This window comes from Symsagittifera roscoffensis, chromosome 10, assembly GCF_963678635.1.
Source record: "Symsagittifera roscoffensis chromosome 10, txSymRosc1.1, whole genome shotgun sequence".
NCBI lineage: Eukaryota > Metazoa > Xenacoelomorpha > Acoela > Convolutidae > Symsagittifera > Symsagittifera roscoffensis.
Genome location: NC_087071.1, coordinates 23,344,846 through 23,363,432, shown reverse-complemented (window position 1 = coordinate 23,363,432; position 18,587 = coordinate 23,344,846). Strand labels below are relative to the sequence as shown.

Here is an 18,587-nt window from a genome sequence, read left to right as displayed (position 1 = left end):
CTGCATCTTCTTCGTTTCCAGCTCTGCGGTTTCTCTTTTCTGCGTGCCTCAGCTTCACTCAACAGGCGAGCCTTGCTAGCTTTCACACCCGATAAAGCTTCCTCATGCCTTGGATGCTTGACGTTTGCCACAGCATCCCAGAAATATGGACAATCCGATTTAAAATGATCCTCCAAGTTACAAAAGAAACACATTGGGCCCAATTTTGCAATTACTCCTCTCATGAAATCTTCATGATCGACCTCTGACGCATCGTCATCTTCGAGGCCACAACCTATTTTTTTCACGCCCTGTTTGTAAAATGGGCATGCTGACACATGATGGTCCGTCGAACTGCAATTTGCACAAGAGCGTCTCTTGTCCATATCGTCCCTTGGTTTATACCAGTTGTTTCCTTGATTTCCTGGTCCATTGTTAAAAATTGCCATAATTTGTTTTTATAATATCCAGATCTCGATGGAGGCTTCAGCAAAAGATATTCTTTTGACTTGAGTCTCAACTCCTCTGGTGTCGGCGCATTGGTTGAGAGTGGCGTGTAATGTGTCGCCAACATTGTTCGAACCTCATCATTCTTCAAACCATCGATGAATTTTGAGGCTACTGCCAGGTTCATCCTTCTGTTCGACTCATCTGGTTGGCTACGCCTTCTCAGCATTTCCAGATCGTCTAGAAACTTGTCTATCGTCTCATCTTCACGTTGCCTCGGTTTCTCGAAGCGCATCATTGCTTGGTGTCCCTGCACCCCTGAGCCGAAACGATTTAACAAGATTTCAAAGATTTTCTCAGCAGTGTCCCGCTGGTATTGCTTTTTGGCCATCACGCAGTTCAGGGCTGTCCTTTCCAAGTTGCTGGTAAGCGCACTGCATTCTTGTCTTTCTGACAAGTCCTCTTCTTGAAAATGCAGTTTCATTACCTCTATCCAGGTATCAATACAGCCATCAGATTCGTTTTTATAGCATCTTGATTTCTTAAAAACTCTTCTGGACTTTTCACTACGTTCATTGGTTCTTTGGTCCTTGACAGCCTCGTTAGAAATGTTTCCAGGGACCTATTCAGAGGTTCAAAGGCTGTGGCCATTGATGCGGCGTCTCTCGAATGTCCCGCCTGAGTAGCTTCGCCACCTGATAAGGGCTCCAGATTTTCCCTCCTGTCCGACTCGCAGGGATTATTTATTCCTTGGCTCGCATGACTCCTGTTCCTGGAATCACATCTCCCAGTCGCATGTGTATCTTGCGACTGGTCTTTCGTTAGAGGTCTGTTTGTTGCCAGTTGAACTTCCTCTGTTATTTGGGCCTCGGGGTCTATTGTCCCCTGTGGTATAGCCTGATGAACTGCCCCTTCCTCTAGTGGATCCATATGTCCTTCTCCTATTCTGCTGCTCGTTGAAGTTCACCCTTGGCTCCCTACTGGGTTCTCCCGAGTTCGATTCCCCATTTTTTGATCCCTTCCTGCTGCCTAGTAGCCCATCCAATCTATTCATGATAGCCTGAGTTTGCCTCTCCAATCTCGCATTTATCTTCGTGTCAAGAGTCCCAAGAGTCTGCTCTTGTTGAATTCTCAGTTTCGCCATATCGTCTCTTAATCGCAGCTCTCTTTGCTCAGCCTCCCTAGGCAATCGCTACAGGTTCTTCTCTAAGTGTTGATCCGTTCTCTCCTTCAAGCGTTTTTCGCTTCTGCTAGCTTCTTGTCTGTTGCGGTTGGCCTCTTACCGCAGCCTTTCTCTATCGACGTGGACTGCCCATTCCAGCTCACTCATTCTTATGGACATCTGTTCATTCTGTTCTCCTATACTGTCCACTATGTTGGTCAAGGCTTCTTCAATTGATGCTCCTTTTTCCACTAATGGCGTCACAAGTGGCGGTGTCACTCTGTCGATCCCAGGTAGTTTGGTGCTGGTCGAGATTCGGGCTTTGATTCTCTGCCTCGATGTCTTTTCAGTCTTTTCACTATCCACCTCTGGTTCCGTTGCTTAGCCCGGTATTCTTAGCCCTGTGTTCCTACTCTGCCCAGTTCACATTTCCGATTTCGTCATATTCACAAAGTCTCTTGACTGGCCTGATCCTTTTGTGGTATTGCTTATTGTCCTCACCACGCCAAATTGGTCCATGGTACCAGTCTCTCTATCGGTGTATGCGCCATTCTCCTAAGTCGAGCTATTGAGGCTGACTTGAGATCCGAAGTCATCTTGCCCGTCTTCGTCCTCTTCTTCTTCCTGGGTTTCTGCTTCATCGCCTGTACCTGTTCCCATAGTAAATGGAAAGAAGTTTCCTAAAGTGTTCTTCAATCTTTCTGAAAACGATGAGGACGTTGCCGGTTTTTCCGTCACGCCAACAATCATGGTGTTGTCTGCGGGTGATCTTGTAGTCGCCACATTTTCAGTAGAAATGTCGGACAGTTCCGACATCTTTTCTCGGTGCAAGGTCCCGGTGGAAGTGGCAAAATCTTGGCCTTGTTCTACCGGAGTAGATTCACTCGCCAATCTCCTGTTTCCTCTCCCTTCCGGTCCATGTCCCTCCTGGTTCTCATCCATGGCAGGGTCTAAATTGACCTCTACCTCTAACCTTGCCTTTTGTCCTTCTGATGACTTTTGACTCCTGGTTTCAACCATTATGCCTGAAACTTTCTTCCCTTTGTCGGTCCGGGTTCGTGTGATATTTTCCACAAAAGCGTCAATCATTGCTTTTCTCTGTTTCTTCAGTACGAATTTTCTTGAGCTATCACCGAGTTTAGGTATCCTTGACTTATCTAGACTCATTTTCAATTTACCACTTCTTATTGCCTATACACTCAATTCGATTGATTGTGTCCTTTTAATCTGACTACTGATAAAAATAACACAACACAATAAATTCCAAAAGTTTCACTTAAAAAGTGACCACGAATCCTTTTATGTTATCACAGTACAGCGTGTATACAATTTATTTACAATAATTGATTATTAGTTGCAAGATATGAAGCTAGCACAGTCTGATGATATCTTTTATTTTTAAAAGATAGTGTTCTCACTACCCAATCCAGCACAAGTATTATTTAATTAAAACCAAAAATGAAGAAAGTAAAAATATTTTCAATGAAAAACGTTTTGTACTTTCGTCAATCGCAATATGATAGTAGAACTTGTTTCTAAAGAAAGAGCTTTCCCTGCTTGGTGCTGCGCCAAACAGACAAAACTTGAACGCAGTAGTTTTCTCAGGTGGGCATCTATTGCACCCACCGAGTCCTGTGTTACCTACCTGCCTTCGGATTGCCCGAGCTAGACCTACTAAAATCCTCAGGGCAATCACTTTCCCAAAAACGATTTGGATTTCAATCCACAAAAATCAGTTACAAACTCTTTTTCAATTTAGACTTTGTGTCGCGAATATCCGAGTTTAGACCTGTCTTGTTTTGTTCCGGTCTTTTATAAAAGGCAAGTTACCAGTGCAGTCACTGGTTCCTAGCCTGTCTCTTAATAACTTAATACCTTTCACTAATATCTTTTCTTCTGTCTACTTAAGTCCTTACAAAATTAGTACCCCTCCGGATTGGCAGAAATAATACCCCTCCCGATTGACAAAATTGGTACCCCTCCGGATTGGCAAAAACAGTACCCCTCCGGATCGGCAAAATTGGGACCCTCCGCATTGCCAAAATTGGGATCCCTCCGGATTGGCAAAATTGGGACACCTCCGGGTTTGTAAAAATAGCTTTTCTGAGACTTCCAAAATATTCACCCGATACCCTTCCGGATACGTTCTCCGATGCTATTATGCTGTTTGTACTAACTAGGAAGGGTGTATTTTTTTTTCCCTAGACCCTTCCGGATTATAACTAAGCCTCTTATTTGACAATTCACCTTAATTGTGAAGGGTCGTTTTACTAGCCCAGTTTCGACTCGACTATGGTCTTCTGGTTCCCTTAGCCTTCCCTTTTTGTCTAGAACAGCGTAAAGTTGCCTTATTCAACCGTTGCTACTCTTTGGTAGGGGTGTAAGGGCTTTGCAAAAATTTTTTTTAAAGAAAGTGAAGGGTCTACCTTTCCGAATTAGTGAATTTGCTAAAAACAATCTTAAAAAATTTTCACGCTTACTGTCTTAAATAAGTTTTTAAGGCTTACTGTCTTGATGGTTCTATGAGTAAGCTCACCTAATTTGTGATCTAATGGTACCAAGATCACCTGGATCCGTCCAGTAGTTAAAATGTTATCAAAAAATTTTCTCTCTTATAGGTTCCGCCTAACCTTTTTCGCAATTCTTTTTTTTTCGACCTAAAAATTTTTGATCCGTGCTCAGAAGGTCTATACTCTTCTAGTTCAATGCAAGAAACCCAATCTAAAACGTTCCAGCTGAAAAATGTTGCCAAAAACAATGCTATTTGGACCCCTCCGGATTGATGAATCCACTAAATCAAACACGTTAAGTTCGATGTCACTGTAACCAGGAAGGTCATCGGCAAACGGGTTCTAAAGCCTGTCGATTCACCAGTGAACGTTGTCCAAACAACAATTTTTACTCTCCTAACTCAAAAAAGCGCTTTTTTCTTTCAAAAATATCGATATCTCAAAAATCGCGATTTGTGGGGGGATCAAAATATCGCTATTTTGACCCTAAAAACCGGTCCGTTTACTGTGTTCTTCACTGAAAAACGGTAAAGGAGTAATAATATAGGCCGAATAAATAATAATACTGGTAATACTATACCCCTCCGGGTTTGTTCAATCTCCCAATTAAGGTGCTTAACTCGGAAATTCGCAGTTCGGTGAAGGGTCACTACAGTGCAGTCACTGTCGAGCCCCCCACAGAGTAATATCTTACTTTTTACGATACCCAACAGTCGAGTGTTGTTGTCCTTGAGCCCTCTCTTGTCGCTCCTTGAACTGCTTGCCGGATCAGTCTTCTTCACTAATCCCAAGACCCTTCCGGTTGGAGCGCAAATTAGCATTAACGTGCTTAAATACTCAAATAACCCTACAGTACAAGCACCACAAACGGGCCACACAATTGATCGTAACAATCCTAACTGATATAAATGCCTGTAACAACAATATATCTAACAACAACAAACAGGAGGGTCTGATCACATCTAGTCTGGGGGGATGATTTCTACTGATTTTATACAATTTTACTGTTTTTGGTTTTTTCGGTGATTTTTCATGTTTTTTGTTTTTCTTTGGTATCATACTATTTTTTGTTTAATTTCTTGTTTATCTTTAAGTTTTTGTGGTCACAGACCTCTCAGGGAACGAGGGAACGGCCAATCTCCCCACCCTTCCTGGAACGTGAATTTTCGGTGTTAACTAGGTTAAAAAGCTATTCACGAGAAACCGGAAGTCTTCCGCGTTCCGAACTACCCTTCCGCCCCGGCGGTTAGGGATTTTTAAGGGCATTATTATAAGCATCCGCTCGGCGCGGAGTGCTCGTTAATGGTCCTGCCGGTCATGATGCTAAAAATGCCTTACTACAGCAAAACAACTTCTCAAAGATAAGTCTGATCCTCATTCATTGAAATTATTTATCGAGAAAAACATGTCAGAAACCCTGAAAAATGTGGTACAATCAAGTATTTCACCCGCGCTCAAAGGGATAAACGACAAGCTTGACCTGAGTGTAGAATTGGTTTCCCAGTTATGGGAACCAAGTGAAGACGGTGCTGATGTTATCAATTCAGGACATCTGACGACACTTGCAGAAAATGTCGTTACCAAACCTTTTTCTGTTCCTTATAGTGACCTTGGAATTAATTGTCGAATTCGTGAGTGTCATCGTCTTGGGAGATACAGCGATGGCAAAAATCGACCGCTTCTAGTAACTTTTAACTCTGTTTGGGACTGTACTATTCACCCGAAGTATATATCGACGGAAAATAAAGCCAGGTTCAAAAACGAATGTCTAGCGTCTAAACACAGCTCTACATGCTTTTCACCGTCTCTGCCAAAGCCAGTTTTTTTGGTGGTTTTCCTAACACTGGGTCAACAAAAACGTTACTGCTTTCGGTTTCGGCCAAAACCTTCAAATTAACTTAAATATATGCAAGAATCGTGAGCTCATGGCTGGGTCTCAGTATCCCCAGACCACGAAATCACTCTTAAAAACAGGGCTACTACTATTTATTATATTACGATTGTTTTTGTTCAGTAGATAAAAAACATAAACTTCTATCTTCTCATTATCTGAAAATTAATCTGGATGTCAATTAAATTCAATTCAGGACATAACCAGGAAGCTAAAAGTTTGTATAAAATAGTTTGAGTTCAGGTCTCGAGACACCTCCGGATTCTGGAATCCGGGGAAATAACGTTCTTATCTCCTTTTGAGAAGGCTGGACACACACTGTCCCAACACCCTTCACCGTTTGCTTGAATTGCTCTGTAACGATTGTAGCGACACAGTCGTTACAACTCGGAGCGGTCTCTGATAATCCCCAGTTGTATCTCGTTATTTTCTCGTCGTTAATTCTATCGCAACCATTGTTGTTGTGTTTTTCTTCTTGTTTTTTTCCAAAAATGGCCTTTTCGACGTTTCTCAGAAGTGTGACGTCATCATTCGAACTTTAAAAATTAAAAATTCCAGAATCTTCTGACCTTCACGATTCGTCTAATTGTTTAAATAACGTCGCTAATCTGTTAAAACCGTTGATCTTCCAGGTCAGCTGCTACGAATTTGAATCTGCATTTTTGTCCATTCTGGTCAAATTTCACATCGTAGCAGAGCCCCTGAGCAGAGATACCACAAAATCTCTGGCATTCTAATTCTTCCAGAATTGTCTGACAACGATAAATTAGTGGAAAAGGCTCTACTTCGAAAGCGATTCGAAATGCTCAGCAATGGTCATGATAAATCACGTTTGAAAATCCGCAACCTCAAACTATATCTTGACGGCAAAATTTTTGAAGTCGGAAATTTACTAACCCTAGCTACAATCAACGTCAGAAGTATTCTTTCCCTCAACAAGAGACTCTGTTTAACTTGGTATTTATCCTGACAAAAACCCACGTTTGTTTCTCTTACAGAAACATGGCTGGATTCTTCGTTTACCCAAAGTTCATCCTACATCCTACCGAGTATTAGCTCGTCGTGATAGATCACATGGAATTCACGGCGGTACAGCTATTCTGTCCAGCTGCGGCGTGGCTAGCCGGGAGCTTTCAGGTACATCCGACAATGGCTGTGCAACTATTGTCCTTTTTCAAGTCCTGCTCGCAATTGTATGTATCTATAATCCTCCGGTAAATAGTGCATACCGTCATAAAAACGCCGATTTGTTGATCTTCCTGGATTCAATCTCGAAGCGTTTACCAAACCAGTGTCACATCATAGTTAGCGGGAACATTAACGAACCTCACGCCTGTTGGACGACTTTTGACAGCAACACAGGTTTTGACAGCAACACAGGAGTGTATAGAGTTTCTGTTTCAAAAGAACTTGTGTCCGCTGGTTAGCTTCCCTACACTAATTTCTGGGAATATCCTTGACCAATTTTTGTCAAATATTGCTGACGTGGCTTCTTCAGATTGCTGCGCTCATACGGTTGATTTTTCTGATCATTTTGCTGTAACGTTGAGGTTTGAACTTCATGGAGTATTAAAATCAAACAGGCGTACGGAAACCATGACTATCCCTAGTTCATCTTTTTCGGATCTCAAGCTGATATTCTCAACCGCTTTGTTTTCGTTAACTAAAACAGAGGATCCTCTGTATACCGAGTTTAATCAAGTACTCCTCCCCTTATTCAAGAGGAAACGTTCTAAACGCCTAACTTATCCTTCATACTACTCATCCATTACTGTCCATTATCTCAACAAGTTATATACGGCTCGAAAGGCACATAGTGAGTCTGTGACGCAGCTTGAAAGCGACTGTGACCAATTTATTGAGCTCGATACGTTTCTTTTTATCAATAATTTTACCTGCACTGGTCTACAAGGCTGTTTCAAGATGATCAAACTGCTCAACAACACGGGAGACATTCCTGGATTCGTGCTTAGTCAAGGCACGCCAGTATACAAAGATACTGAAATCGCGGAGGCTTTTAATGACTACTTCGGTACAGTATACCAACCTAATATCACATCCACAATTGATTTCTACGACAATGAATTGAAACACGTTTCTTTCGGTAGACAGGAGATTGAAAATGGTCTCGCAAATGCGTCACTTGGCTCTGGCGTTTACAAACTTCCGGGCTCTTTCTTGCGGCATGCAACAGCCCCGTTATCTATTCATGTATCTCTACCGTTCAGTTCTATTTTGTCATCTTGTGTTTATCCTAGCAACTAAAAACTTTCCTACGTTTCATCTGTCTTCAAACACGGTGACCGTACTTCCGTCTCCTCATATCGACCAATAAGTATTCTACCTAAATTATTGCTGGTATTTGAGATGCTTCTCTTCAGACATCTGCATGACTTCATCGGACGTAAGATTCACCAAAATCAGTTCGGCTTCCGTCGTCGCCACTCAACAGTCACTCAATTGATAACCTAGCTCGACTACGTTTCACGGAAACTTGATGAAAACGAAAACGTGTATGCACTTTATCTTGACATTAGCAAGGTCTTTGACAAGGTTCCTCGCCACATTCTGCTCCGAAAGCTTATTTGCCGATGATTCGAAAGCAGCATCGACGTCCTTGTAGCTACTACAAAATGACCTCGATAGCTGTATTTTGTGGTGCTCCGAGAATGAGATGGTGTTCAACGAAAAAAAAACCAAGTTTGTGATTTTTGGCAGAACTCGGGTCAAGGAATGTTTGTTTTTTAACAATTTTCCCCTCATTCCTGACGACAAGGTTAAAGATCTTGTTGTTACCCTGCATTTCGATCTAAAATTCAGCCATCACATCAAAAAAGAAGGCTATAGTTCCAGAATCGAAAAATTCTGGCTAAAACAACAAAATTTTGAAACAACTTACATGTTAGCATAAAAATTAGCCACAAAACGAAAATGTGAAAATAAAAGTGAAGAAATTTCTCAGAAATTTGTGACAAAATGTTTCAAAATGTTACATAATAGTTGCTACATAATTTCAGTGATATTTGTAAGGTTTTGATTGGTTGAATTTTTAAAATTTTGAAGTAATGATGTGTGTGACACTTTTTATGATCTTTGATCATTTTGTACAGATAGTTTAGAATTTTTAAAACCTGAAGATGCACAAAATGTGCGTTAGATGTAAAATTTTGAAACCTTACGGCGTTGAGCCAATTCTCAATTACAGTCTGTCCTTTCAAGGATACGTAATTTTAAATTTATTTTTCCCTTGTTTTAGTGGAGAAATCTTTTTAGTTGAAAATTTTTTTTATATTTTACCATGTTAGAATTGAAATGGTCTACATTGTAGCAGCTAGCTCACTCTACCACAGCCTGGAACAACTTAGCAACCCGGAAAAAGAACAATTTCTACCCACAATTTTTGGCTATTCCGGGACTTTCTTTAAACCCGAACACCACGAACCCACAGAAGAACCTCGCAAGCCTACTCTGCAGGGCACCTCTAGCAGAAAAACGTCAAGTGGTGGTGTGGCACGAAATCATCAATAATTCTATCAACAGCCACCGCACAAACAATTACAGAGCTTGCACTGCAGAGGAATTGACAGAAATCCTGAAGACACTGACAAATATCAGCGCAATTGTATACTGTCAGAGAAACGGTACACCGGATATCAGGAACCAGCTGATCAGCTCGGGTATTCTTGTCATTCCTATTACAAAGTGTCTCATTTCAAAGAGGAAGAGAAGAACGGAGCTGGTCAACGAATATCAAGCACTGCACCAGGACGTCCAGCTGGAGCTAAAGTCTTTGAGGATTGTGTTCGAACACCAAGACAACCTGCCAGCTGTCTTGTCCAAGCTTCGTTCAAACACGAAAAAGAAATCTCAATCGAGAAGTAGGGCGGAGAAAAGAAGACTGGTGAACATAGGCGAAGCAACTGTTGGTCGGACTGACGAGGAGGCTTCAACGGAGAGGTTGAGTTAAACTTGTGTTATTTGAGTTGCTTTGTGTCACGTGAGGTTTATTCCTCGTGGCCTGCAAACCAATGAGCACAATTGTACTCCCACCTCCATTCTTCATTTGGACTTTGAAAAACAAACTCATTTGGAAATTAGTCCGTGATTATGCGTCCATATATGTTAAATTTATCAACTGTCACCAACGTGTTAAATTTTTGAGAGTTTGTCTAGAAAACGACATTATACCTGATTTTTGAGGTTCAGGGTACCGGAAAATGGGGTGTTTTCGAACCAAGCAGTACACAGTTTTCAGACAAAACTTCTAAGAACGGAGATAAACAAGGCAAGGGCAGATGAGAAAAACGTTGAAGTCAAACTAGAAAGGGCGAGAGGCGCAGTACAGAGGGGTGTAGATGAGAAGTTTTGGCCTTCGGTAATTAAATATTTAAGTCTTAGGGGACAAAGACAAACAACAACAGTCAAAGAGACCCATCAGAAGAAGCTAATGAAACTATCAGAAAGGCAAGACCGACCTCTAGGGAAGCAAGGTGAGGGTTCGGTAAGAGCTCTTGATGATGTTGAATTACCAAATTGGGTACAACAAGTGTTGGCATTAAGGCCAAAGCATCCCGTCAGGGATAAATTTAATGAGACACACTTTCTCGCCGACATTGACATCTTTCTATCGGATCTCAAAAATCGTAAAGTCCCCGGGGGGGGGGCCTTTGTGAGATCGAAGCTGTGGCAGAAGCCTATGCTAAAAGGTGAAACAAACACCATCTGACAAAGGCGTTGAGAAGGCCCGAAAGTATCTGAAGAGTAATGGATTAGTTGCGGTACCGTATGACAAAGGCGTGGGTTTTTGTGTAATGAGAAAGGACACCTACGAGAACAGGTTGTCGGATACATTAGATTCAAATCAATTCAGCAAAAGTAAAGGAACAAGTGATGCGATTGTTTTGAAGATTGAAAGAGAAATCAATAAGAAGTTGTTGGCTATGAGGAAAAAAGATGAAATAAGTGAGAGTCTCTACACAAGGATGAGGTCTACTGGGGGGCAGCCCGCCAGGCTTTATGGGTTGACGAAAGTGCATAAAGTGAATACCCCATTAAGACCGGTCGTCTCCTTGCCTGGTAGCTCTTATTATAACTTGAACAAGGTTCTTGCTAAATTTTTCGAGAAAATTGAGGGCGCAAAAATTGAAACCAACTCACTAGATGCGAGAGAAATCTTAGAGAGCACTAATCTTGAGCCCAATGAAAACTTGATATCTCTAGATGTGAAGAGTTTGTACACAAAAGTTCCACTGAAAGAAGCGATAGACATAGCTCTGAGAAAATTGTATGAGCAAGTTGAACCACCATCAATTGCTAGGAAAACCATGAAGAGACTGTTGAACATGGCAGTTAGTCAAAACCATTTCATGTGCAATGAAACATGATACGTTCAGAAAGATGGTTTGGCAATGGGGGCATCTCTTGCCGTTATTTTAGCAAATTTTTGGCTGAAGCAGTACGAAACTGCACTATCAAGGGATATTCCCGAAAAGTTTTGCCCGAGAAAGATCTTCACGGAATATGTCCCGAGTGGAATAAGAAAATCACGTACAGGTCAAAAGGTGTAGAATGTGAATGCTGTTTGAACTGGTATCACGTAAAATGTGGTGATATATCAGATGATGAGTATCGAAATATAAGTGAAACCGTCTGGTACTGCAGAAAATGCATCGCAATAAGGGAGAAAAATAAGTCAGGGCAACAATCTAAATTGTTTCTCCGTTACGTTGATGATATAGTGAGAACAGTGAAGGGTGATCCTGAAAAAAAGCTACGGGCTGCAAACTTACTACATCCAAATTTACAGTTCACAATAGAGACACCAAACACAAACGGAACTTTGGCATTTTTTGATTTACAAATTAGTATTGACAAAAGCAGGAAAATTAGCTGTGGGTGGTATCAAAAACCAACAGATACAGGTACCATACTCAATTTTAGAAGCTGCGCCCCCCTTCAGTACAAGAGAAGTGTGATTGAAGGAACTGTTCACCGGGTTTTCCGCAGTACGTCAACATGGGAAGGATATGATAAAGCTATGAAAATCAACCGTGAGCAGTGGTTGGATAACCAATATATGGAAAGTTGGTCTTCGCGGGTTGCATCCCATGCCCTTGAAAAGATCATCAGCGAGGGCAAAAACAAAAGGAACATGGCTGAGAAAAAGAAGCCCTTTGATTACAGCAGTGATTCACCACCCATCTTGATGGTCCAATATAGGGGGAATCACAGTCAAACATTAGCAAAAAAAAGTGCGCGATATCACCAATGCGCTGATAATATTCACGACGAAGAAAATGAAAACTTGTATGCCCTCTCTAAAGTCCTCCTTTTCCAGTGAACTGAAATCAAAAGTGGTGTACAGACTTGAATGTTGTGGGTGCAAATCCATCTATGTTGGCCAGACGGTTCAACATCTCACCACAAGGATTGAGGAACACCGAAAAGAGGATACCTCAGTTGGACAGCATATAAGGCAGTGTGGTAGTGAGCGTGGTAAGTCTGAGTTTAATTGGAAAATAATCAACCAGACGTCCAGCAACATCAAGTTACTTACATTAGAGGCGCTGCACATTAGGAAAGAGAGACCGGCAATCAACACGCGCGACGAGTTTAGAAGTAGGGAGCTGACACTAAGGCTATTGTTCCAGAATCGAAAAATTCTGGCTAAAACAACAAAAACTTGAAACAACTTACATGTTAGCATAAAATTAGCGACAAAACGAAATTGTGAAAGCAAAAAGGATGAAAACTCTCAGAAATTTGTGACAAAATGTTTTGAATTGTTACATAATAGTTGTTACATAATTTCAGTGATTTTTGTAAAGTTTTGATTGGTTGAATTTTTAAAATTTTGAAGCAATGGTGTGTGTGACACTTTTTATGATCTTTGCTCATTTTGTACAGATAGTTGAGAATTTTTAAAACCTGAAGATGCACAAAATGTGCGAAAACGTTTGTTTGAATTTACAATTTTAACGCATTCTCAAAATAAACTGTTTCCATGTTGGTTTTCCATAAGTTGCGATAGAAGGATCCTCGCGACAAATGGATAGAAAATGTTCCTTAAACTTAAATTTCATAGTCATGTAAATTAAATTGCCGCTTTATATATTTGAATTTGCATTTTCATTTTGGTTCCAAAAAAAAACTGATTTTCTGAATTAAAAAAAAACGTTTCCGATATAATGACTGCTGAATCTTGCTTGAAAATGTAGTTTTTTAGTTCTTTTGTTCTAATCAATTGTGTTGTTTACGTACTTCATTTTTGTGTATGCCAGTAGTAGTTTATGTTTGATTTTCCATTGATGTCAAATTAAATTCCAATCGAGAAAGAAGGAAACCGGAATTATCTTGTATTCCAGCTTAAGATCGGATGAAGAATCAAATTTTCTTCTTTCGCTGCAGGTCTTTATTGCCCAACTCAGTTGTTCCTCACGCGAGATTATTAGATTGGATGATAAACTACTTATTAGTAATGCTGGGTAGAGCAGAATACTTATGACTAAAGCGTTCATTAAAAGTAACCGATTTTTGATTGTCAGTGGTTTTTTTTATCAATTGCAATGTTTTGATCTCGCAAGCCATTTTTCTTAACATGTTTTTAACTTCTATTTGAAAATTCAGAAAATAATCAAGACGTACCTCCAAATACTTAACTTGTGGCTTTTCTTCCACTTTTTTATCATCTAAGATTATACTCAAGTTTGATTTGTGGTTTCTGCCTTGAAATTTTTCGCTATATATTACCAACTCAGTTTCCTTTATGTTGAAATTTAAATTGTGTTTTGTGAAGTACAGCGACAATTTCTGACAGGATTCTAACAATATCTGTAGAGCTTTTTTGTTGCCATTATCACCAGAAAAAAGAGGTTTATCATCTGAATATTAAACAGTTTTGCAAGTTTCGGTTAAAATTTTGTTCAAGTCACTTATGTATAGGTTCAAAATTAGGGGTCCCAAAATTGTACTTTTTTGGTGAAGTCAGATCTAATTGGGTTCAGTATTTTTTACTACAGTTTTCTGTTGTCTTTTGTTTATGAAGCTATGAATCATTTCAGTTACTGACTAATAGATCCCAAATCAATCAAAAAAATTTTCAAATAATTGTGGATGATAGAATCGAAAGATTTTGATACTTCTAATAATGATACGGTAACGCATTTGTTTTCCTCCATTGAAAAGCGGAAGAACTCAGCACAATAAAGGATGGCGTATATCGTTGAATATGAGGTTTTGAAACCAAATTGGGTGTTGCTGAGGAGATTTTTAGCTAAGAAGTGTTCATTGATTTGTTTGTATATTAGTTTCTCAAAAATTTTAGAGAGTTCACCTGTTATAGAGATTGGTCTATAGTTTTCTGCTATTTCGGGGTCATTTTTTAGATTTTGGGGTAACAACCGCTGTTTTGGGTCTAGTCGGAAATAAATTGTACTTAATAAATTCAAGTATAAGAAATTTAACGTGTGGAATTATTTCATTATATCTATGTTTCTGTTCAAATACTCGTCTGTGATTATTCAATTTTCAGACATGGTTGTTTAGAACCAACAAATTCTAATCGAAATTGTAATTGCTTTTTTTCGAGAAAGGAGTGAAACAATATTGACTCATGACTTTTAGTTTTTTAAATTGACATCAAAAACCATGCGGTTAAACAAAAGTTGTTGATTTTGACCTAAACCACTTTAATGAAAATAAATGATAGGAAATTTTTTTTATTTTTAAAGATCCAGACGTTATTGTAAGAGGTTATGGGCAATTGAAGCTTCCAAGCACCAAAATCTTGATGGATTCCGAACAAAATAAACTGGGATGGGAAACACGAAAATTTTCCTGTAATGTGTGAACGGTTGCTAGCCTATATTGAAGATGAAAAGCCAAATGTAAAATCTGAAAAAATTAGCGAAGCCAACAGAGATGCTATTCAGAGGAAGCTGTATCAGGAAATCATTATGCACCTCAACGATGCTGATGCTACTTTGCAGATGATCATTGCTCAGAATAACAGGAATGGATTCGAAATATGGAAATGATTGAAAAAAACGTTTGGGCAGATTCGAACAAGCCAAATCATTTTGTTTTGGCAAAAGTGTCTGGAAGTCAAGAAGAACGGTGAATCGATGATAGAATTTCTGAACAAAATGGACAACATTGTGTTCAACTTACAATCTGCAGATAAAAAGATCAGCGGCAACCTGAAAATAGCCATAGTTCTTAAAGCATTGCCACAAGAATACGACTCGTTCACAGCTGCAATACATTTCCAGTAGGTATCGTATCTGAAACTGAAAGAGCGACTGATTGAACGATCACTTGGGGGAGCTCAAACAAACATGATTCGAGTTCATTGCGGCTCCAGCTATTCATAGAACTGGCCGAGTACGATACAATGGAGGAACTGGACAAGGAAACAAGAAAATTTTGTGCTACACAAAGTGTGGACGTAACAATCACACTGCTGACAGGTGCTATGCAAAGTAAAATTTAAACAAGCAAACTTCGAGCAACCGTCAAGGCGGTTTCTCTGGGTTTGCACTAACTGCAACATCGAATGGGTCGATGGATATTGTGATAGACTGTGGATGCACGAACTATATCATTCCAGAGAAATCAATGTTCAATCAAAGTGCGATGTTTATTACTAATGGGGATGGAACGCAACAGCGAGTACATGGTGTTGGAGAATTTTGACTCCCATTCTACGATCGTAATAAAGCTAAGTAGACTTTTAACCTCCAGCGTGCATTGTATGTGCCGAGCTTCAAAATTCATTTGATATTAGTTTCACTGCTAGTTGGGCAAGGAAACACAGTGATTTTAACAAAAGTCCGCATATACGTGTGGGACAACAGAAAGCCTATTTTATTGAAAGAGATGGTCTTTTTTGGTTTAAACATAGTGCAAAAGCGCCAAATATGTCGGCATTGTCCTTTGCTAAAAGGCATGAAAGTTTTTATTATGCAAATTGTGAAACATTGAAGAAAACTGCAAATCAAACAATAAAAAGCATGGTTATTTCCGGTTCATTGGCAACCGATAAGTGCACTACATGTTCAGAATGTAAAATATCTACGTCTGGCATATCTAAAAACCCCCAAGTTAGGGCAACCCAAAAATTTTAATTAGTTCACAGTGACGTTTGTGGACCTTTTCGGGAATCATTGCATGGAAACAATTAGGCAATATCCTCTATTGATGATTTTTCAAGATATGCAAGGGTATATTTTATGACCTCTAAAGGCGATTCGTTTGCAACACTTCAACTTTTTCCTAATACGGTGGTCCAACCATGTCATGTAACTGGACTTACACTCAGGTCAGACAATGGTGGGGAATAAATTTCACGCAAGTTTCAAAATTTGTGCAAGATTAACAGCATTGCACAGCAATTTACAAGTCCTTTTTCTCCTCATCAAAATGGTATAGCCGAGCGCTATTGGCGAACGATTTTTGAAAATGCAGGTGCTCTTTAATTATTGTCGAAACTACCAGAATCTTTTTGGGTAAGGGCAGTTGATACTGTAGTATACACAATATATCGTGCACTAACATCTGCTATTAATGATGATAAAACACCCTACCAAATGGAAAGCAACCCAGTGTTCATCATTTGAAAGTTTTTGATTGCTTATGCGTATAAAAAACTGAAACCCATCGGCGCAAGTTACTACCCAAAGGCAAAAAGGCAGTTTTCACTGGTCATGACGATTCAAGTCCTGCATATATTTTATATGATTTTCGGAAAATAAATTTTATCGCTCTCGGAATGTGACATTTCACGAAGAACAATTCCCAGATCTCGATAACGGATCAAGGCTTGCTATTTTTTTTTGCCTTTTCCGGGCAATGATCCAGTAGGCGCTGTCATAGATTTAGTGAGGTCAATAATGCACAAAGAATTGCAACTGATGCAAATGAAGTATTGCCTTTTCTTGAAGAGCCGTTATCACCGACAGGGGGTGCTACTTCGACAACTATTGATACTTTTCAAAGAGTATCTTCAGCATCTAGTCCTCATAATGTGCAAATGGAGATTCAAGATACTCCAACTTATTTAGATACACGTGAAAATTACATAACTCACAACGAATTTGATATATCTGATGCCATTGAGTCTTCTCCTCACACTCCAACTGCAGACAATCTGCAAAATATTACTTCCCCCATTCTTGATATTTCAAAAAAAATTTCACAAAACATTCTACATCATCTAGATCAAGAGAACAATGTGTGAGTGATGAGGAATATTCTACTGCTTTGGGACTTGACATTCGTACAACTAATAGGACTGCTCGGATGATTTGAAGACCAACATGGCACTACGATTATGATTTTTCTACTGATGAAAACTTTAATTTGGCAATGGCTACTAACGTCAATGGCAATGTTCCACTCAACTATGAGTAAGCAGTGTTGTCAGCTTATGCTGAAAAATGGCAGGCTGCAATGCAAAAGAGGAATTCAATAATCTTGTAGAAAATAAAACATTGATCTTGTGGCTTTACTTTCTGGAAAATCATTAACGAATATCAAATGGTTTTTTGATAAAAGCGTAAAAACGATGGTTCAATTGAACGAAATAAGGGACATTCTGCGGCTAAGGGACGTAGTCAAACTTATGGACAAAAATATACTGACATTTTTTCACATACTATTCGTATGACATTTATTCGCTCATTATTTGCCATTGCAGAACAACATGGTTTAAAATGCGACAAATTGATGTCAAAACAGCTTTTTTGAGTTCTACTTTGGAGGATGAAATTTTCATTGAGCAACCTCGTGATTTTGAGTCTGGTGAACGTGATGTATGCAAGCTCAATAAATGTATTTACGTTTTAAAAGAAGCAAGTCGAGCTGGGAATCAGTTTCTAACAAAAATTTAATTGGAACTTTGATACTTGAGAAGCTCTGTAGACACCTGTTTATTTTATCGTCCTAAGAAAATGAGTTTCATAGCTGCGTATGTTGATGACATAATAACTTTTGATGTTGACGAATTTTCAGTACAAAAGCTGATTGCCAATCTTGGTAAGCGGATACGTATTGAAGATAAGGGTGCTACTGAATGGTTTTTGGGAATAAAAATCACGTTGGTGAAAAACGTGTAATACATTCTCGAGAAACATATGTCAAAAACTTAATCGAAAAAATGGAGTATGCAAAATTGCAAACCTAGTTATGAACCTGTGGTTACATCTAAAAATGCAACTGATGATAAACGTCTAACAGATCGTTCCCTTTTTCAGCAGTTAATGGGGGCGTTATTGTATTTAGGTGTAACAAATAGGCCGGATATTGCTTTTGCGGTAAGCTTACTCTCTCAAACGTGCAAAATTCCCACAGTGCAAATTTTCTTTGCAGCACAAAGAGTACTACGCTATTTAAGGGGAACGAAATATTTCCTTACTGATTCACGACATGTTAATGGTCCAGGTATTTTTGCGTACAGTGATGCCGATTGGGCAAGCGACGTAAGACCAGAAAACCTGTATCTGACGTGGTTATTCAAATAGCTAAACAAAGTTCGGTATCATTATCTACATGTGCATCGGAATATATGGCTCTATCGGCCTTGGCTCAGGAAGTTTTGGTT

General features: G+C 39.5%; 2 protein-coding genes across 3 annotated transcripts in view; one reads left to right on the top strand and one right to left on the bottom strand.

The window, feature by feature from the left end:
• The window catches only part of LOC134855160 (von Willebrand factor A domain-containing protein 3A-like), a 190,794-nt gene that overhangs the window by 144,960 nt on the left and 27,247 nt on the right, over positions 1-18,587 (bottom strand). The window lies entirely within an intron of this gene.
• LOC134855008 (uncharacterized) lies at positions 10,801-11,373 on the top strand. The gene has a single exon (XM_063871388.1). It carries the CDS (start codon positions 10,801-10,803, stop codon positions 11,371-11,373), a length of 573 nt encoding a protein of 190 aa, XP_063727458.1.

Coding starts and splice junctions, on each gene's coding strand:
- LOC134855008 (XM_063871388.1), top strand. CDS start 10,801: ATGAGAAAGGACACCTACGAGAACAGGTTGTCGGATACATTAGATTCA.